Genomic DNA, 22,724 nt, shown 5'->3' on the forward strand with positions numbered 1-22,724 from the left:
TGGTGCTGAGGTCAACAATAACTCCAAAACTAACATCTAAAATACATACTTTTCATTTATGTTATTACTATTTGTGGGTCCTGTGTATACATATTTGCTGACATGTCCTACTTTTTAATGACTAAATACTAAATACTATTCATGGTAAATACTAATCAATAATTGAATGATAAAAGTTTTTAAAAGTAATTTTATTGGAAAATAACAGCATGTGCAGCATCTGAAACATTACACAAGCTACTGTAAGTTAGAAGGACTGAACAAACTTAAGGTTAGAAAGTACAAGTTTCAGCAAAATGGGAATAAATAAAATCTTGAATCCATTCTACTAATATTTTAAAAACTATTAGTTATAATTTTAAAAAGATCAGTAGCAGCACCTTTAGTTCACCCAGTTACATATTTCAGGTTTTTGATTATTTGTATTTGTTCAGTCCTTATAACTTGCATCATGTACATCCCTGCAACATCACCTGTTCTGTGACTTTGATACATAGTTAAGTCAGGTGAAATACTTTGTACAATAAGTAGACCATTCAGATTATAAACCGTTGTATCAAAAGTGGAGTGCAAGAGGTGTTGAACAATAATTAAAACCAACGTGTATTCTATCCAATTTTCCTTTTCAAGTGAGCATTAACTTATAATAATTTTGCCTAATATGCACGTAGAGACTAGCATTCACTTGCATGTCTACATGTTGCCATTTGAATAGCTTTTGGATTTTGGCATGCCATTTCTCTATAGTTTAAGTTAAAATAATTGTTTTTAATGCAGAACAGGAAAGTCTGCAGAAATTTCTTTAAAAAAAAATCAAATAAATCAGTCAGTTCACATTTGTTTTGCCAGGTTGAAACATTCTATCAACAATAAACCCACTCAGCAGTCAAAAATCTATATTAAAAAAGACCAACATTTTAATGGGGTTATTCATACAGGTTTAGGAACATAACGGTTTTTCTGCAAGTCTTGTAACTCTGTCATCCTGTCACTTCTGTCTATCTTCAACTGTTTTCCCCTTATTCATTTTATAACTTGCTTAAAGTGTGGGTGCCTTATTTCTCTGTAGCTCCCTGAGGTTGAATGAGTTATGTAGCTGACTTTGAAGTCAACATACTTCATGTTGTTAAATATCTGAAATAAACTGGTGAATGGAGCACTGGATAAACAACCAGTGAAAGGAAGTAAAATAGCTTAGTTTACATTTTTATGGGAGTAACACCATTAATAGCATAAAATATCACAAAATGAATACATTAATGAATAAATAAAGGTAGTCTAAAACACTAATGTAAAGCAATGTAGATAGTAAGGAAATAATGTTTTTTTCTCCTGCATTACAATGGTTTCCAATTTCTTAAGATCTGTACTTTTTTTAAACTGGAAAAGGGAAACAATCTATTTTTTAGAGTTAGGCTGGAAAGCACTTTTGAAGATTACTTGGAATGTATAGAAGAATGAAAATGATTTCATTCAATAACTTAACTTCAAGGTAATTAAGTAACTACAGAAATAAAAATGTTGTACAAATATTTCTTCAACATGATCTGATTGTGTAGAGACTACTTTGGTTGAAACTATAAGGAGTGGCCAATTGTATAGAAAACATGGGAAAACATTGACATTGAAAGAACAGAAGCTTCTTTAGCAACTTAATCTGGTCTTACTGAAAATATTTTATAGTATTTTGAATCATTGCTCAGTACCATATCTGTTCCATGATGCGCATGAAGAAGGGCTTTCATTAACTCAGAAGGTATTACCTAATTGAAATTAGAATTCAAACCAGCTCAAGTAAATTGAGCATTTTGAGTAATTGTGTTACTGGTTTTACGTAGTACTTGTTAAGAAAAAATATGCGTTTGGATAAAGCCAATTTTGAATTTCTTATTAACTTTTAATTTGAGACCCACAAATTTAAAGCTATTCCATCAGAAACTACTACAGAATGAGACATTCAGGTCACCAGGTTTAACATAGTCTTGTTATGTCTCTTGTGTTCAAAGCAGCCATTGGATAAGTATGAAATCAAGGTTCCTATTATGTTAATAGAACATCTATTGAATCCATGGGAACCTTGCCAGTCAATGATATCACAATATATAGTAGCTAGGTAGGAAGAAAGCCTCTGATTCTGGAGTCTTCAAAGCATATAGAAAACTGGTATTATGTATTTCAGGCTTTGTAATTGTAAATAATACTTTGAAAGTGTGCATTTTTGGCAATCTCCTGCAACACCGCAACTTATTTATTGTCTGATATCAAACTGATTTAATTGTTTTGATTAATTCCATGGCTAACACAATTGGAAGGGTGATACAATTTACACTATAAATATCTATCCATTTAGGTCATTGTGCATTTCAATATTATGGACTTCGCCTTTAAAACTATGCTACTATTCAACAATGTTTACCGAAAGCAAGTAACACTTTTAACCCCACTCTTCCTATATAATCTAAATTGTTTTAAAAAGTTTATTGTTTGTAGAATGTACATAGTAGGGGAAAATGGGCATAAAGAATTATTTGCACGATTCTTTTCTATCCTGTATATAAAGGGGAATTAGCTACAAAGTTATTTGAGGAGACACGAGATTGCAGATGCAAAAAAAATGTCCCATTGCTAGCTGGAAGTTAATCATTCAAAACACCAACAGGTAACCTGATGGGGGTGGTTTTGTTGCAAAAATTCTTTAAGAGTAAAGTGGGCATAGTTTCATTAGACCAATCTGGCTGAACATCTAAGCTTTATCTGTCCAGTGTGCACCTGTTTAGGTGAGGCTCTTGAAATATTTAATGTTAGATGGAAGTGAATTTTCAATTCCACAGTTTTCCACAGCAGGATAATCGACAAACTAATGCTTTGATTAGGGATTTAATTTTTTTTGTGTAATTAAGCTCCTACTGCTCCATGGCTAAATTGTCTTCAATATTATTTCAATGTCCATAATTAGATTATGAAGTGTCTTTTCTGTAAAAATGGAATGCATACAATATTCAGTACTTGTAACTCAAAAATGCTCGTAATATCTAAGATCAAATGACAAACAAGTTTGAGGATAGTTTTTTTTCCAATTGTGAATGACTTTCTTGTATCCAGCACAGGAGTGTGAGGATTATGGGAAATGTACTCCAGCTATCTTATTCATATTTAAACTTTGAATTTAATAGCTTATTTCTAGAGATAAAAGTTTAAATATAGAAGGAAACTACTTGGAGAATGAAGAGTTTGCAGCTGTTGGTTTACTTTTTAGCATCTTATTTTAAAACCCTATGGTGTTTGATGTTTTTTGTATAATTTGCAATGGTTAAAATGCCACTTTACCCATGCCACATCCACTCCATAATGATCCAAGTTTTTAAAAAATATTTTCTAACTTCTCGTGTTCCAATGCAACTACCAATATTTTCTGGTTATAAATATTTTTCAGCATTATCATAATAAATTTGGTTGCTTTTTTTCCCTTGAGATAAAATACTGCATTTTTAAATAGTGATCCAGCATGTAATTTGAATGGAAAAAAAGCTATAACCTTGAGTAAGTTGAATTGACTAAAATCCTTATATCTCAAAGCCACTGTTTTTAAAGAGAATTTTTAAATACGTTGCAGGGAGAAGGCAAAAGAATGGGGTTGAGAGGGATAATAAATTGGGCAGACTCGATGGGCTGAATGGCCTAATTCTGCTCATATGACATGGTCTTATTTGATAGCTTTAAGTATTAGGTTAGTGTGGCTTTGCACTTAATCCTATTTAAAACAATACCTTGTATAAAGACATTCACCAATTGGAACTGTAAAATGTGTAAACTTAAAATGCTGATCTGAATGATTTTAGCAATGATTTTAAACACATTCTCAATATGATCTAAACAAACTTGAAACCTTTCTGTGTATTTCTTTGTATTCCATTTTGTAATTTTAAGCACAGTTCATCTCAAAGTGAGTCTACATCCACCAAGTAGTAAATATTAAACTTCGCTTCTTGTGATATTTCTTTGTAAAGTCATTTGTTGGTTTGAAAAGAAGGAACGTCTGAGATTAAATAAGGCCATGTTGAGGTTGACAGGATGGGCAATGGATACCCTTACGGGGAAACATGCATCCCATTGGGGTGGTGTATGATTCATGCAAGGTTTTGAAGTTGATCCTGTAAACTTTCTGATTTCTTCAGGTCTGTTTCTAGGAAGTCATCAGGCACATCCTGGATAATGTTGAGATCTTGTTTTAATTCCTCTTGCTTATCAGTGTCTAGAGGTTGTTTCCTTTGACATGACCATTTTTTAGATGGCTGAACTAATGCAAGAAAGAATGCACCCAAACTCATACCAATGCCACAGAAGAAGAAAGCAGATCCGTAATTCTGACCTGTAATATCCACAAGCCAACCTGAAAAAAACAAAACACATCTAGCTGTAAACTTAACAAATAATTTTTCCAGTAACTTGGATGATATTTCAAATACAGTAGTCTAGATATATTAGATATATCATGTTAAGATTTATACAAGTAAATATTGTGCTGAAAGTTCCTGAATAATGAATTGAAGAAGCGTAACCATCACATGAAGGTTCAAATGTTTAACCATGAAATACCAGTTTGAAATCTGAAACTTCCTGTCATAAAGGCAGATTTTATGAAAGTTTAAGGAGTAGCATTAATATAACATAAAGGCTGTCTATTTAATTTCCTTACAGATTTCAGCACAGATAATGCTTCATAATTTTGAAAGGGAATGGATCACAATGCAAGAAAACTGGCAGAAATACTTGAATTCCATTTCAATGAAGGTATTTGCTTGATTTATAAACGTTCAATTTATGAACTCCAGATATACTTTGACTTTATGGGGTACATATCTTTGAATTTAGAAGCTAGTTTTTGTTATTTTAGGTAATGCTATACATAGAAATGTATTGTATCCCATGTGCACTTACCCCAACCTTTGACTAACAAAATTGTACTTAATCTCCCAAGAATTCATCCCTTTATTAAATCAAGCAAGGCCTTTGTTTTAGCCATGAAGTCTAATGTGCCAATAGGCATTTGTCTACGTAATCCATAAAGCAGCACTGCAGTGGCAAAGTTTATAAATATATTGGGGAAATTCAAACATTGAATTTTCTTTTAACAGTTGATTTGTTGTATTGTTAATCAATTTAATTAATCTAATTACTCCAAAAAATGGTTGTGACAGAAAAATTCCTCGATTTTGATCATTGGAATATCATATCATAAAGCTCATGTGGATGGTCACTAACTTTCTGCTAGGGAATATTTCCATCTGGCTGTCAAATGCCAATCAGGATGATGTGGCAAGGCTGCAGTAGTGCAGCTGCCTTATAGCTCCAATGACCTGGGTTTGTTTCTGACTTTAAGTGCTGTGTGGAGCTTCCTCCCATATCCCAGAGACTTAGCTGCTATGAATTACTTCTGCTGGCTGGTGTGGATATCAGTGGGAAGAAGGATGTTGATGGCATGTAAGACAATTGTAAGATTATTTACAAGGAACTAAGTGAGGTAATGTGATTGCTTGGGGATCCATCTTGTATCACTAAATGACTTTCAAACTCATAAGGAAATATAATTTAATTATGCTTGCCAAGCTAATAACTAGTTAGCTCATCCAACATTCAAAATTGGAGGATTAACTTCTGGCTGGCTTGTTTGTTAACTGTTCAAACTTGAATTCCTCCAATTCCACTTAAATAATGGTTTCACACAGCTTAGCTTGTGGAACAGACATGACTACAGTTTAACAATTGTGCATTATACAGTTTGCAAAGTGTTCATCACTGCAAGCTTTAAAATTTAAAATTGAGAATTACACTGTACATCAATTGAAACTGGATCTATAAATTTCAAGGTGCAGCTTGGTTTTTGATTACTTTTTAGAGTATAACTGTAAGAATCAATGTTTTCAATATGTGCACTGTGATATTGTTTCAGATAGGTTTTTTCATTAAATTAAATATATTCCATCGCAGCCTTGTATCCTTTTCAGTAACACTTTTACCTGGCTATACAGAGAGATCTATTTGGTGGTGATAAAAACATTGTATGTACCTCCAATGGGTGGTCCAGCAAGTCCTGAAAAGCTCTGTATAAAGATGTAAATTCCAACAGCAGATGACATTTTCTCAATTCCAGCCACGTCATCCTCTGCCAACATTGGAATGTGGGTAGCAGCCACAGTACCAAACAAAAATCCACAGGACATGCTGCATGTTACAAGGCTCCAGAATCCTTTTATGAATGGAAAGCACAATAACACTAGACTCAGTAGGCACACACAGATCAGTTCAATGTAAATCTTTTGTATAGGTTGTTTGTTTAGGATCCAGCCTGCTGACAGCCGGCCAAGTACTTCCATAATTGCCATAGCTGATAGCATGTATGCTGCCCAATCGTCAACACCTAGGCTAATACTAAGGGGAATGACATAGAGTTGAGGTGCAAAGAATCCCAAAGTGCCAAATAGTCCAAAGAGTGCATAAAAGATAAAGCTTTTGCTTTTTAGAATTGATAAGTCAAACAATTTTGGTTGTGGTTTTTGCTTCTTGCTTTGAAGAATCTTAAGATTTTCTTTGTGGATATCATTTGTTGTACACTTCTTGCTGTGTTCCAAATGATCACATGAGGTAGATAAAGATTCCACTCCTGAATCAACAGAGTCTACAGAGGTGTGGGTTTCCTCATTCTCCAGCATGTACTTAGCTTCCGAAACTAAATCTATTGGTGGTTGTTCTTCTGGTCTTTTGATTACAAGTGGACGAAGTAGCGCTCCACAAACAATGATGTTTAGCTGCAATGCACCAATGATGAGGAGACAGTTTTTCCACCCAAGATGGTTTTTCAATAATGTGAAACCTGTAAATGGGGAATAGAAAATTATTGAATTGAATTATCTTTATGATATTATCAGTCCAGCTGCATTTGAGCTTTAGTCCCTCTAAACTGAATCTGCCTCTCAAATAGTGACATTGAGTTATACAGCAAGAAAATAGGCCCTTTAGTTCATGTGTACTAAGATATTTAAGCTAGTCCCATTTGCCAGTGTTTGTCCCAGATGCCTCTCAACCTTTTCTATTCATGTACCTGTCCAAATTAAACATTAATTGTACCTGCTACTGCTTCCTCAAGTAGCATGTTACATGTACCCATCAACTTCTGTGTAGAAAACACAAGTGTCCCCTCTTCACCTTAAAATCTATGTCTACTTTGAGACTCCCTTAACTTGGGGAAGAGACTATGACCATCCGCCATATTAATGCCCCACATGATTATATAGCACCCCATAGGATACTCCTCACCCTTGTGTGCTTCAGGGAAGAAATCCCTACTATTCAGCCTTGTATAACTCAAGCCCTCTAGTCCTGAAAACATCCTTTTGAAGTGGATCAAAGTTTACTGCATAAGCCTTGGTGATTTTCCTTAGTATTCCTGTTCTTCAAAAATCAGTTTTGAAATTAAGGCTATCTCATTCATGGTCCTTGTAATGCAAATGTATGTAATCACCATATGTGCTCTTTAACAGTAATCATGGCAAAATAACAAAAATGAAGTTGGTGCTATCTATTGGTGCTTTTTGATGACAGGTAATGTGAAGGGCTGGAAGTTGGGGAAGTCTGATTCTTTGAACTGTGAGGAATAAAATGGACTGGAGCTTGGTTGCTGGTCTCCATATTTTTTTCCATGCAGAGGCCATACTTAAGCAACATGTTCCTAGTCAAAGGAATCTGGTGTTATTAAAGTAAGCCCTGCAAAGGAACCAGAATACAGAAAGTATATTTTTTGTGACTGAAACAAGCCAGAAAACTTGAGAGGTTAAGTTACTTCTCCAATGACAAGATAGCTGCAGTAAATTTGCAAATTTAGTATCAATAGGGAACTGAACAAACAAGTTTTGAAAGAGAAGTGACAACGACTTCTGATGGTGAAGTGAAGGAAATCAGAGATGTGCAATCATTGAAACAATTAACTGGTTACAGATTACACAGAAAGGAAAGAATAAGTCCATACAGGATTTGAATATGACAGTTTAAAGTTGTGTCACTGAAACATGAGGGATTCAAAAATCAAAAGTTTTCTGATCAGACCATTCAGAAGTATTGGTATTCTTTCACCTCTTTGTTCTGTATTCCTCTGATTGAACGAGAAATTACCACTTAAGACCATAGGACAAAGGAGTAGAATTAGGTTATTTGGCCCATGGAGTCGGCTCTTCTCCGTCATTCCACCATGGATGACTTATCCCTCCCAACCCCATTCTCTTGCCTTCATAACCTTTGATACCCTTGCTAATTGAGAACCTATCAATCTCTGCTTTAAATATATGCATTGACTCTGCCTCCACAGCCGTTAGTGCGAATGAGGTCTATAGATCACCTCCCTGTGGAGGAAGAAGTACCTCTTCACCTCCATTCTAAAAGGAGGTCCTTACACAGTGAGGCTGTGTCCTCTAATTCCCCCCCCCATAAGAAACATCCTTTCCATGTCCACTCTATCTAAGCCTTTCAATATTTAGTAGGTTTCAATGTTATCCTTTTCATTTTTCTCATCAAATCCTTTAATCATGTATATCTCATCTAAGGAAGAGAAACTGAGTTTGTTAAACAAAATGCTTGAAGAACCAGATCAAGCAGCATCTGGAAAGAAAAAAAAAACATAATTTTTTTTTAAGTCTGATGAATTCCCTTCATCAGAATTAAGAAAGAAGCAAGTACACTAAGTACCACAACAGATTGGGAAAGGCAGTGGATAAAATAAAAAGAACGTCACTGGTGTGATTTCAGATTTCCAGTATATGCAGTTTGTTGATTTTCATTTACTGTCACTTGTCTAATCCTGCTACCCCACATTCCAACCCCCCACCCCCATCCCCAGCCACACCACCAAAAATAACAATATGCCTCGTGTGGAATGTGTATCTAGAACTGAACATATTGTTCCATATCCAATCTAATCAATAAAATATAATGTTCCTAGTTTCACACCATGTAATGAAAACCTTGATCTATTCTTCCAAGGTCCAAAGTGTTTAAACTTGCAATGTCCCACACAATCATTTTGCCACAAACTGCATTTCCTTAATCAATAAATACCCCATTTCAAATTTTTGCTTCATATTAAATATTGTGCCACTCATCTTTTCAATTACCTTACAGGATGTGGGCTTTACTGGAAAGGTTAGCTTTTTTTTGCCCAGGTCTAATTGCCTGTGAGAACTGATGTGACCCTCCACCATAATTGTTACAATCTGCCTTGTGATGAGACTCCAATAGTGCTTGTTGTAGAGGAAGTCCTAAAATTTAGTTAGACCTGCCAGCGATATAGATCTGTGACATTGTACCATGACACGATAGGGAACTTGCAGTTGTTCATGTGCACAAGCTGTCTAGTTGGTAGAGATCACGATGTCAGGGATAAAAATATAGAGAGCTAACCATAAGAGGTAAGAACAGAAATGGGTATTAATATTAAAAGTAAACAGAACATTTCATGCATGATACTTCTGCAACACTTCACAGGTTAGAGAGGGAATATTTAAGTTAGTGGAAAAGGAGCTAATCAGGAAGGCAACTTTATATAAATGGCATGAAGCTTGAACATTGCACTGATTCAAGCCAGTGTGTGTGTTTTTTACGCTTCTAAATTATACTTTGCTAGTGGACTTCAGGGAATCATGAGATGAGCTGCTTAGTGCTGCTTACCTAAAGGAGAAGAAGAATATGAGGCTTGGGCAGACCTCTCAGTTGTTAGATGAGTGGCCGTGCTCTGATGACGTAAAGCAACAGAGACTGGTAGAGGGTTTGAATGGGCGGGCTGCTGATGTGAGAGCCGTCGGGTTGCGGTATCCCCTAGAAACTATGAGCACTGGAAGATGCTTTTGGCCTGAAGCCCAATGGAGCTCATGGTGGGGTTTCAGAACATGCGTCAGGAGAAGGGGGAGAAGCTTTCTGCTTACATTTTTTGGCTAGAGAGGTAGCTAAATTGCTTACAGTGCACGTCATTCAGGCAGCTAAGGTGGATCAGTTAAGAATGGACCAGATAGCCAAGGGCGCCCAGTCCCAGGACCTGATTGCTTGGGGTGTCCGACAGTCTTGTAAGATGCACCCCCGTCCCTCTTTTGTTGAGCTGATCAGAGAGATACGGGAGAATGCATCAGAGGCGCGGGAGGGCTCCGTCAGTTGGGTACAGTCCTTGGTAGCAATGTACCAAGGAACCCCCGAAAGTGAAAGACCCTATTCCTGAAGTGCCTGAGGGCGAGGCCCTCTTAGTGGACACTCTGGAAGACTAATGAGGGGAGTCGAGATTTCCTGCTGGGATACTGGTGAGACCTGAACTGCAGAAGCCCTCGGTTGTACAGGCAAGCTGGATGGCAGTGATTGTCAGGAACACCATGAAGAGGGAGGTCACCTTCAAATAGGGGATGCCCCTGGTGACGGTAATGTCTAGTGTCCCTGTGAGACAAGCTGGGGAGAAACTATTGGAAAAAGGGGGTAAGTTGACCGCTGGGTCATTCAACTTTGGGGACTCCTTGGTTCCTGCGGGTTATAAGAGGAGGTCAGTAGAGAAGATGTTGAAGCTGGAAGGTCTTTTTTTCCCACTGACTAGTTTGATGTGGTTTGTTCCAAGAGCACTCGTCACACCATCCGGGTGATCGAGGATACCCCGTTTAGAGAGGTCGTGGAGACTGGCCCCTGCAGAGGTGGAAGATGTTCGGCAACATTTGTGTAAGTTGAAGGAAGCTGGGATCATCATTGAGTCCTGAAGCCCCTATACATCCCCAACAGTAGTGGCCCAAAAGAAGAATGGGAAGGTACAGATGTGTGTGGACTACAGAACTCTGAACAGCCGCACGGTCCCAAGGATCAAAGACGCGCTGGCCTATCTGAGTGGTGTGAAGTGGTTCAGTGTGCTGGACTTGGGGAATGGATATTACCAGATTCCCATGAGTGAGGCCGACAAAGAGAAGACGGCATTTATATGTCCCCTGGGATTCTTCCAGTTCGAAAGAATGACTCGGGGCATATTGGGAGCCCCGCAACCTTCCAGCAGGTCATGGAGAAGACAGTGGGGGATATGAACTTGCTTGAGGTATTGGTGTATCTGAATGACCTCACAGTGTTTGGACCCACCTTGGAAGAACATGAAGTGAGGCTACTGAAGGTGCTGGGCCGCCTGAAAGCTGAAGGGTTAAAACTTTCCCTGGACAATTGCCAGTTCTGCAAAATGTCTGTTAGCTATGTTAGGCACATAGTCTAATGCGATGGAGTAGCTACAGATCTGCCTAAGATTGAGGCGGTGACCACTTGGCCAAGACCCCAGACTGGGAGCACTCTGTGCTCTATCCTTGGGCTCTGTGGTTACTATTGGAGGTTCGTGAAGGGCTACATGAAAGTGAGTCACCCATTGAATCAGCTTTTATGTGGTTACCCTCCCTTGGGGAAGAAAGGGGGGGGGGGGAAGGACAGGAAGGTGGAGAGTGTCTTAGCCTGTCAGGAGCCCTTTGGACCGAGGTGGGAGGCAAAATGTGAGGCCTTGCCAGGCAGACCAGAAGTATCCCCAGTAGTGTCAGAACCTGAAGAGTTAGGTGAGGGGAAACGGAGGTCAGAGAATTTGGAGACCACCGGATAGGCTGGCCTATGTGGCACCAGGGGAACAGAGTGTGGCCCCTACCATTTTGGGGAGCTATGTCACTGCCTTTTACACCTGGGTTGGACTTTGTGTTTTGCAGGAAGCATTAGCAAATTATCTCAATGTTGTGAGGTAGCAAATTATCTCAATGTTGTGAGGACATGACTAAATTTCGTGGGGGGAGAGTGTAACATGCTGTAAGGTTTCACTGCTAGTGTAATGGTTTCTCTGTAGCAGCAATGTTTGGGTTATGACTAGAGATAACAGAGGCTTTGGAATGTGTGCCATCCAATGAGAGGCATGTTGTTTCTTTCTTGTGGGTTTGAGAGAAGGGAATCACGGTCTTTTGCCTGTGAGAGATAGAGAGAGTAGGTAGGCTGCTAGACGGAGTGAAGGTCACCGAAGCTTGGAGAAGTTCAGGGAACAAATGGACGGAACCGTGATCTCCAACGTTGCACATTAGACTGTTTCATGAGAATGGGCCCTTTTCCTTTTTTGTTTCTTTACTAACCATATAGTCAAATTAAGAATTATAATGCTCAATCGTTTAATTGCATATTGTGTACTGATTGTTATTTTGTGGTACTGATTTGTAACGGGACCACATCACGCAGCATCCACCCAAACAAGATTTCTCAAGTTTGGCCAGTGGCTGTCTTCTCCCAGATTAAGCCATTAGCCGAACCTGAGGGTTACATGAAAGAGAGGGTGAGGGTGGATATCAGACTGCTGGAAAACAATGCTGAAGAGGTAGTAATGGGGGACATGTATATTATTTCCTGGCATAATTTACATATTACTATTTAATTATTTACGGTTTTATATTGCTATATTTATACTCTTCTTGGTTGGGGCAACTGTAACGAAAATCAATTTCCCTCGGGATCAATAAAGTATGACTATGACTAAGGAAATGGTGGATGAACTGGATAAGTATTTTGCATCAGTCCTCACTAGCAGTATGCTGGTAGTTCAAGAGTGTCAGGTGGCAGAAGTGTATGAAGTTGCCATTACTAGGGAGATGGTTCTTGGGAAACTGAAAGGTCTGAAAGTAGATCAGTCACCTGGACCAGATGGTGTACACCCCAGGGTTCTGAAAAGAGATGGCTGAAAAAATTGTGGAGGCATTAGTAATGATCTTTCAAGAATCACTAAATTCTGGGATGTTTCCTGAAGAATGGAAAATTACAAATGTTACTCCATTCTTCAAGAAGGAAGAGGGGTAGAAGAAAGGAAATTATAGGCCAGTTAGTCTGACCTCAGTGTTTGGGAAGATGTTGGAGTTGATTATTAACTTGGAAGCACATGGTATAGTAGGCCATAATCAGCAAGGTTTCCTTAAGGGAAAATCTTGCCTGAAAAATCTGCTGGAATTCTTTGAAGAAGTAACAAGCAGGATATGACAAAGGAGAATTGATGGTATTACAGGAAGATGCTAGCATGAATAGACCATTGGCTGATTGTAGGAGGCAAAGAGGGGGAATAAAGGGATCACTTCTTTATACATTGTATGTCAATGACTTGGAAATTAGAATTAATTGTTTTGTTGCAAAGTTTACAGATGATACGAAGTTAGATATAGGGACAGGTAGTATTAAGGAGGCAGAGTCTACATAGGGACTTAGATTAGGAGACTGGGCAAAGTGGCAGATGGAATACATTGTCAGAAAGTGTACAGTCATGCACTTTGGAAGAAAAAATAAAAGGGTAGTCTAATTTCTAAATGGAGAGAAAATTCATAATCTGAGGTGCAAAGGGACTTGGGAGTCTTTGTGCAGCATTCCCTAAGGTAACTTGCAGATTGAGTCGATGATGAGGAAGGCAAATGTAATGTTAGCGTTCATTTCAAGAAGACTAGAATATAAAAGCGATGGTGTAATGCTGAGTCTTTATAAAGCACTGATGAGGCCTCACTTAGAGTATTCTGTGCAGTTTTGGGTCCCTAATCTAAGAAGGGTTGTGCTGTCATTGGAGAGAATTCAAAGGTTCAGAAAAAATGTCTCCGAGATTGAAAGGCTTGTTATTTGCGGAGCATTTGATGGCTGTGGGCTTGTACTCATTCAGAATAAGGGGTGACCTCATTGAAACCTATCGAATGGTGAAAGGCCAAGATAGAGTGGATGTGGAGAAGATGTTTCCTGTGGTGGGGAAGTCTTAAGACCAGAGTACACAACCTCAGAATAGAGGGGCATCCTTTTAGGACAGAGATGAGGAGGAATTTCTTAAGCCAGAGAGTGGTGAATCTGTGAAATTCGTTGCCACAGGCAGCTGTGAAGGCCAAGTGTTTGGGTATATTTAAGGCAGAGGCTGATAGATTCTTGATTGTCAGGGCATGAAGGAATACAGGAGATAGGGTCTAAGAGGGAAAGTGGATCAGCCATGATGAAATGGTAGAGCAGACTCAATGGGCCAAATAGCGTAATTCTGCTTCTGTGTTATGCTCTAAAAGTAGCCTGCCCCAAAGTTGCTTCAAAGCACAAAATAGTTGCTGCACATGAACTACCATTTCTAATTTTATTATCTATTTTCCTAAATGTACTAAGAAAAATAAATTGCAGAGATATAATGTCAATTTTGACACTTACCAGGTGCAAAAATGAAGATGGCAAAACACTCTCCTGTGGAAGCTACAGCAGTGACCAGAGAACGATATTTTTCAAAGTAGAGGGAGAGGACAGTAACTGTGGGTAGGAAGCTGAGACAGAAACCTATTCCTGTTTTAAAAAGCAAATAAAAAAATATACTGATAAATTAGACAGGAAAAAAATAGTTTGTATAATTGTGAAACTTAATACAAGTGATCACATCCTTTTTTTTGTCACAGTGCTAAGTGATTGGGTAATAAGAACATCTTACTCCAGAACAGGATTGAGAGCAAGTATAAATTTATTTATTTATTGATGCACCCTTTGAGTGGCACTGCCCAGCAGCCCCTAATTTAACCCTAGCCTAATCACAGGACAAGTTAAATGACCATTTAATCTACTAACTGGTACATCTTTGGGCAATGGGAAAAACCACATGTTCCATATGGAAGACATAGAGACTCATTACAGATGATGTTGGAGTTGTCACTCCGAACTCCAAAGTCCTGAGCTGTAATAGTGTTGCACTAACTGCTACACTACTGTGGCATTGAAATCAGGCATGATTGAGTGACAGAGCGGACTTAATGGGCCAAAAAAAAAGCCAAATTTGGCTCCTAACTCATATGGTGTAAGATGAAAAAGGTAGGCATTTACTTGCGACACACAAAATGCTGGAGGAACTCAACAGCCTGGCAACATCTATGGAAAAAAGTACAGTTGATGTTTTGGGCTCAGTCACTGGAGGGGAAAAAAAGATGAGTCAGAGTTGGAAGGTGGGGGAGGGGAGGAAGAAGCACCAGGTGATGATAGGTGAAACTGGGAGGTTGGTTGGTGAAATAGATTCTGGGCTGGAAAAGGGGGAATCTGATAGGAGTGGACAGAAGGCTAGAGGTGATTGGCAGGTAAAGATATCAGGTGAGAGAGGGAGATGGGAAAGATGGTGGGGGGGGGGGGGGGTTAATACCGGAAGTTTGAGAAATTGATGTTCCTGTCATTGGGTTGGAGGCTACCCAGATGGAATATAGGCCTTGTATTCCATCTGGGTAGTCTCCAACCTAATAGCATGAACATGTATTCACGTATTTCTCGAACTTCTGGTAATGCCCTGCACCACCCCTCCCCCACCATTCCCCATTGCCCTTTCTCACCTTATCTCCTTGCCTGCCCATCACCTCCCTCTGGTGCTCCTCCCCCTCTTCTTTCTTCCATGGCCTTCTGTTCTCTCCTATCAGATTCCCCCTTCTCCAGCCCTTTATCTCTTTTGCCAATCAACTTCACAGCTCCTTACTTCACCCCTCCCTCCCCCTCCTGGTTTCACCCATCACTTTGTGTTTCTTCCTCCCATCTCTCCATCTTCTTGCCCTGACCTCATCTTTTTGTCTCCAGTCCTAATGAAGAGTCTCAGCCGGAAACACCAACAATACTTTTTTCCATAGATGTTGCCTGCCCTGCTGAGTTCCTCCAGCAATTTGTATGTGTTGTTTGGATTTCCAGCATCTACAGATTTTCTCTTGTTAGGGAATTGCTTTTCTAGGCATAGAATTAGCTGAAAAAAATTCCATCTGGAAAGATGGATATGGTCATGCAGAGCTTTCTACTGAGTGATTTCCTGCATTATCTTCTGTAAAGTAATAAATAATCTTTGCCTATAACTGAATTGATTAAAGTATATTTATTGATGGCATTTGTGACACCACCTTCAGACTGTAACTTGATCTACGAGGATGATATCTAATATCCAGTTATAATAGTGCAATAATTTTGATAGTTAAAATCACAGTGATTTTGACCTATAGTAAGAAGTCTTTCTCAATTCCTTAAAGGTCTATCATAGAATTCATGAATTTTAATTAAGGACTGTTTTCATTTGCTGATCTGTAGTTTTCAATTAGAATACTTTGCATTGATGAGATCAGTGTTCAAAAAGCAGAATCACTATGGAATGAAAGTCGTTAACCACAGCTGTTAGTTGTCGGATGTGCATTGTTCCATCTTACTTCACACAACCCCTTCCCAGAGCAGAAACAAGATCAGAAATCCCTCTAAAAATTTCATGGGTGTAGAAAGATGTTTTCTTCCATATTTCTTCCAATTTCAGATTGACCAAAATCTGAAATAAATTCCACTGGAGTAGTGTATATTTATGTAGAAAATGTAAATAAATAATGTTGAACTGAAATAAAGAAACTCGAGTTAAATATATAGTATGAGAGTTACTGCTGATTTACAGTGCCTATAAAAAGTATTCACCCCTCTTGGAAGTTTTCATGTTTTCAACATTGAATCACAGTGGATTTAATTTGGCGCTTTTTTTGGACACTGATTAACAGAAAAAATACTCTTCCGTGTCAAAGGGAAAATACAAAATAATTGATTGCATAAGTATTCACCCTCTTCAAGTCAGTATTTAGTAGATGCACCTTTGGCAGCAATTACAGCCTTGAGTCTGTGTGGATAGGTTTCTATCAGCTTTGCACATTCTTCTTTGCAAAACTGCTCAAGCTCTGTCTGATTGTATGGGGATCACAAGTGAAAAGCCCTTTTCAAGTACAGCCACAAATTCTCAATTGCATTGAGGTCTGGATTCTGACTTGGCCATTCCAGGATATTAACTTTGTTTTTAAGCCATACTATGGCTTTATGCTTGGGGTCATTGTCTTGCTGGAAAATAAATCTCCTAAGTTGCAGTTCTCTTTCAGACCGTATCAGGTTTTCCTCCAGAATTTCCCTGTTTTTTGCTACGTTCATTTTACTCTCTACCTTTACAAGTCTTCCAGGGCCTGCTACAGTGAAGCATCCCCACAGCATGATGCAGCCACCACCATGCTTCATGGTAGGGATGGTGTGACTTTGATTATGTGTGTATTTAGGCTTACACGTCAGGAAGAACAGGCAGGTGATGGGGCAAATTTGCAGCCATTTGGATGAGTTGCAGCGCAATCAAAGAAAAAGGTACCGAATACTGGTCTTAAAAGTGTTATACTTAAATGCACGCAGCATAAGGAATAAAGTGGATGATCTTGTACAGCTACAGATTGGCAAGTATGATATTGTGGCCATCACTGAGACGAGGCTAAAGGATGCATGTCTGTGGGAGCTGAACGTCCAAGGATACATGGTGTATTGGAAGGATAGGCAGGTAGGCAGAGGGGGTGGTGTGGCTTTATTGGTAAGAAATGATATTAAATCATTAGAAAGAGGTGACATAGGGTCGGAGGGGCAGAACCTTTATGGGTTGAGCTAAGAAATTGCAGGGCTAAAAGGACCCTGATGGCAGTTATATATGGGTCTCCTCACAGCTGCAGTGATGTGGACTACAAATTACACCAGGAAATAGAAAAGGTTTGTCAGAAGGGCAGCGTTATGATAATTGTGGGGGATTTTAACATGCGAGTGGATTGGGAAAATCAGGTCAGCACTGGATCTCAAGAGAGAGAATTTGTAGAATGTCTGCGAGATGGCTTTTTAGAACAGCTTGTTGTTGAACCCACTAGGGGATCGGTTGTACTGGATTGGGTATTGTGTGATGAACCAGAGGTGATTGGAGAGATTGAGGTGAAGGAACCCTTGGGGGGCAGTGATCATAACATGATTGAGTTCACTGTCAAGTTTGAGAAAGAGAAGCCGAAATCCGATGTGTCGGTATTTCAGTGGAGTAAAGGAAATTACAGTGGCATGAGAGAGGAACTGGCCAGAGTTGACTGGAAAGGGACACTGGCGGGAAGGACGTCAGAGCAGCAGTGGCTGGAGTTTATGCGAGAAGTGAGGAAGGTGCAAGACAGATATATTCCAAAAAAGAAGAAATTTTCGAATGGAAAAAGGATGCAACCATGGCTGACAAGAGAAGTCAAAGCCAAAGTTAAAGCAAAGGAGAGGGCATACAAGGAAGCAAAAATTATTGGCAAGACAGAGGATTGGGAAGTTTCTAAAAGCTTACAAAAGGAAACTAAGAAGGTTATTAAGAGGAAAAAGATGAACTATGAAAGGAAGCTAGCAAATAATAAAGATACTAAAAGCTTTTTCAAGTACATAAAGCGTAAAAGACAGGTGAGAGTAGTTATAGGACCAATAGAAAATGATGCTGGAGAAATTGTAATGGGAGATAAGGAGATGGCGGAGGAACTGAACGAGTATTTTGCATCAGTCTTCACTGAGGAAGACATCAGTATACTGGACACTCAGGGTGTCAGGGAAGAGAAGTGTGTGGAGTCACAATTACGACAGAGAAAGTACTCAGGAAGCTGAATAGTCTAAAGGTAGATAAATCTCCCGGACCAGATGGAATGTACCTTTGTGTTCTGAAGGAAGTAGCTGTGGAGATTGTGGAGGCATTAGCAATGATCTTTCAAAAGTCAATAGATTCTGGCATGGTTCTGGAGGACTGGAAGATTGCAAATGTCACTCCGCTATTTAAGAAAGGGGCAAGGAAGCAAAAAGGAAATTATAGACCTGTTAGCTTGACAGCGGTGGTTGGGAAGTTGTTGGAGTCAATTGTCAAGGATGAGGTTACGGAGTACCTGCAGGCATATGACAAGATAAGCAGAACTCAGCATTGTTTCCTTAAAGGAAAATCCTGCCTGACAAACCTATTGCAATTTTTTGAGGAAATCACAAGGAGGCTAGACAAGGGAGATGCAGTGGATGTTGTATATTTGGATTTTCAGAAGGCCTTTGACAAGGTGCCACACATGAGGCTACTTAACAAGATAAGAGCCCATGAAATTACAGGCAAGTTACGTATTTGGATAGAGCGTTGGCTGATTGGCAGGAAACAGAGAGTTGGAATAAAGGGATCCTATTCTGGTTGGCTGCAGGTTACCAGTGGTGTTCCACAGGGGTACATGTTGGGGCCGCTTCTTTTTACGTTGTACATCAATGATTTGGATTGTGGAATAGATGGCTTTCTGGCTAAGTTTGCTGATGATACAAAGGTAGGTGGAGGCTCCAGTAGTGCTGAGGAAACAGAGTCTACAGAGAGACTTGGATAGATTGGGAGAATGGGCAAAGAAGTGGCAAATGAAATACAATGTTGGAAAAGTGTATGGTTATGCACTTTGGCAGAAGAAATAAATGGGCAGACAATGATTTAAACGGGGAGAAAATTCAAAGTTCTGAGATGCAATGGGACTTGGGAATCCTTGTGCAGGATACCCTTAAGGTTAACCTCCAGATTGAGTTGGTGGTGAAGAAGGCGAGTGCAATGTTGGCATTCATTTCTAGAGAAATAGAGTATAGGAGCAGGGACGTGATGTTGAGGCTCTATAAGGCACTACTGTTGGCAGTTTTGGGCTCCTTATTTAAGAAAGGATGTGCTGACATTGGAGAGGGTTCAGAGAAGATTCACTAGAATGATTCCGGGAATGAGAGGGTTAACATATGAGGAACGTTTATCCGCTCTTGGACTGTATTCCTTGGAGTTTAGAAGAATGAGGGGGGAACCTCAGAAACATTTCGAATGTTGAAAGGCATGGACAGAGTGGATGTGGCAAAACTGTTTCTCATGGTGGGGGAGTCTAGTATGAGAGGGCATGACTTAAGGATTGAAGGGTGCCCATTCAGAACAGAGATGCGAAGAAATTTTTTTTAGCCAGAGGGTGGTGAATCTATGGAATTTGTTGCCACGGGCGGCAGTGGAGGCCAAGTCATTGGGTGTATTTAAGGCAGAGATTGATAGGTATCTGAGTAGCCAGGGCATCAAAGGTTATGGTTAGAAGGCAGGGGAGTGGGACTAAATGGGAGAATGGATCAGCTTATGATAAAATGGCAGAGCAGACTCGATGGGCCGAATGGCCAACTTCTCCTTTGTCTTATGGTCTTACACCAAACATAGTGTTTAGTCTGATGGTCAAAGAGCTCAATTTTGGTTTCATCAGACCATACAGCCTTCTTCCAGCTGACCTCAGAGTCTCTTACATGCCTTCTGGTAAACTCTAGCTGAGATTTCATGTGAGTTGTTGTCTTCCAAAAGTGCCTTTCTTTTTACCACTCTCCCATAATGCTGTGAATGAAGAAGCACCCGAACAACAATTGTTGTACGTGCTGTCTCTCCCATCTCAGCCACTGAAGCTTGTAACTCCTCCACACGTCATAGATCTCCTGGTGGCCACCCCCACTCGTCCCCTTGCAATGTCATTCAGTTCTTGAGAATGGCCTGCTCTAGGCAGATTCACAGCTGTGCCATATTTTGTCCATTTCTTGATGATTGACTTAACTGTACTCCAAGGGATAATCAGTGACTTGGAAATTTGCTTGCATCCATCCCCTGACCTGTGCCTTTTGATAACCTTTGCATAGAGTTCCTTGGAGTGTTCTTTTGTCTTCATGGTATAGTTTTTGCCAGGGTACTGGCTCACCAGTATTTGGTCCTACTACATTCAATTGAATTGTATTTTTAATACAACCAATTGAAACACCATGACTGCACACAGTAATCTCCATTTAACTTATTAAGGGGGTGAATACTTAAGCAATCAATTATTTTGTGTTTTATATTTGTAGTTAATTTAGATCACTTTGTAGAGATCTGCTTTTGCTTCAACATAAGAGTCTTTTTCTGATCAGTGTCAAAAGAATTAAATCCACTGTAATTGGCTGTTGTTAAACAATGAAACATGAAAATTTCTGGGGGGGGTGAATATTTTTTATAGGCATTGTAGATAGTATTTTCAATATCTTTTTAGAAGTTTAGCATTCACAATAGAGAAGTTGCAATCAATGGAATTATAATGGGAGAGAATCCAGACCTTCTGAATTTTAATTCAATGAAGAGTGCAGCATCGGTTTAGCTGGTTTAAATCTGCGAAACATATTTGTTGAGTGCAAACATGGAATTAGTAATTACCTGATACTAATCCAATAGTAATGTACATTTCTACAATTGTCCGTGCAAACGACGCTGCCATCATTCCCAAACCAACAAGAAGTCCACCCAGCATCACTACTGGGCGATAACCAAAGTGATTACTTAGTATTGTGGACAGTGGGGCTGTAAAGAAAGAAAAACAATGTTAGCTCAACTTTCTGCTTGATTTCATTATAGATAATTATTTTAATAGTTCAAACTCCCAAGTTTCTACTATTTTATAGAATAGAAGTATGGTTTTATATTCAGTGTCTATGTGTATAAATTTATTTATATCCTGGGTTTATGTTATATGTGTCCTGGCCCAATAATTTATAAGAATCTTCCTTGTATTCTCTGTGAAATGGTTTAATTTTTGGAAGCACTATTGTATTCATGCGCAGTTTTGTTAGTGTTATGTTGCAAGTAAGACCCAATGAAAATTGAAAAATACAAGTCATTAAGTGGATCAAGTCACTGAAATGAAATGCAAAAGAATCCAGTCATCTTTCAGTCATAAGTTTCTAAGATTCATAAGCGACAGCAATGATTAAATAGAAAAATGAAAGTGGATGACAAAAAAATAAAATTGAGATACAATACAGAACAGAAAGACTTAGAGCAATGCAAAAAAAATTTTAATAAGGAGAATTTGTATAACATCCAATTGAAGTGAGAGAAACAGGCTTTGGTGTAATCAAATGACAAGTTCTCTCTATTAAATTAGGTCTGTTTGAAGTGAGCACCAAGTTGAATAACACTTGGGTTATATACTAATCTCTCATGGATGGCCAATAGCAATTGGAGCAGCTTGTGATAAAATATATAATGCCATAATTGTAATAGTTGTGAATAGAAAATACTCTTATTTTTTGGCAATGGCTTGATGTTTCTGTTAATGGTCCATTTGCAAGGAAACCTTGGATCAATAAATGAATTACTTGCATTGTGTAAAACATACAGTGCAGTACAAAAATATTTGCAGTAGAAAAGAATGTAGAGAAGTTCATTTGCAGATTAAACTGAAATCCTATTTCATAAGGGATAAAAAGATTATTCCAAAATAATTATTTACCTACAAATCCCTGTAACAATTTAAAAATTCATGTTTAGTAATTTATAAAAGGAAAACATTGATATAAATATCAAACATACAACACACTTTTTAAAGATAAAATATGGATGCTTTCATTCCACTCTGCCTATCGTGGTTATGAAAAAATTACTGTTTTTTTTCAAAGCTTCTACCGTCTTTCTTTCTGACACTGATTTTCATCTCCAGCTAGAACCAGTGCACTCAAGTATTACTGAAAATTTTAAAACCAAGTAAGGTTTCTGATGAAAATAATTAGAATAGTTGGGGACACTGTTTGTAATCCCATCAAATAGTTTAAAACTCAATTGCCTGCATCAAAAAAATTGGTTAAAATGCCCTTAAGTGCCCCGTTACCCTATTTCTTGAAAGCTGTGTTCTTTGCAGTTAATGAACACTAACTTTGTGGGCACATCTGTAGAACAGAAATTATTGCTTGAACCCCTCTCACTTCCAGTTCATCTGACCAGAATATTTTAAGATATATGCAAGCTGCCTAGTTTTAAGTATAAATAATCAAATTATAACAAGTCATTAAAACTATCGAGCCTGAAGTAATTT

The 22,724-nt window shown here is 38.7% G+C and overlaps 3 protein-coding genes across 15 annotated transcripts in view; 2 read left to right on the forward strand and 1 right to left on the reverse strand.

The window, feature by feature from the left end:
- Window positions 1–22,724, forward strand: part of LOC134360299 (archaemetzincin-2) — a 144,835-nt gene that overhangs the window by 37,264 nt on the left and 84,847 nt on the right. The gene's annotated exons all lie outside the window — the stretch shown is intronic.
- LOC134360296 (monocarboxylate transporter 7-like) overlaps window positions 2,896–22,724 on the reverse strand; it is a 44,513-nt gene continuing 24,684 nt past the window's right edge. For all 13 annotated transcript variants that reach the window (XM_063074493.1, XM_063074492.1, XM_063074491.1 and 10 more), the window contains 4 exons: window positions 21,071–21,214; window positions 14,227–14,355; window positions 6,068–6,871; window positions 2,896–4,390 (listed from right to left, as the gene is read on the reverse strand). In XM_063074493.1, the coding sequence (XP_062930563.1) occupies window positions 4,128–4,390; window positions 6,068–6,871; window positions 14,227–14,355; window positions 21,071–21,214 (1,340 nt within the window). In that variant the 3' untranslated portion in view covers window positions 2,896–4,127. The remainder of the gene's footprint in view (window positions 4,391–6,067; window positions 6,872–14,226; window positions 14,356–21,070; window positions 21,215–22,724) is intronic.
- Window positions 4,744–22,724, forward strand: part of arsg (arylsulfatase G) — a 204,550-nt gene continuing 186,569 nt past the window's right edge. Inside the window, exon 1 of the mRNA XM_063074489.1 lies at window positions 4,744–4,791. The gene's annotated coding sequence lies outside the window, so the exon portion shown is untranslated. The remainder of the gene's footprint in view (window positions 4,792–22,724) is intronic.

The sequence above is a fragment of the Mobula hypostoma genome, chromosome 22, assembly GCF_963921235.1.
Source record: "Mobula hypostoma chromosome 22, sMobHyp1.1, whole genome shotgun sequence".
NCBI classification, from domain to species: domain Eukaryota; kingdom Metazoa; phylum Chordata; class Chondrichthyes; order Myliobatiformes; family Myliobatidae; genus Mobula; species Mobula hypostoma.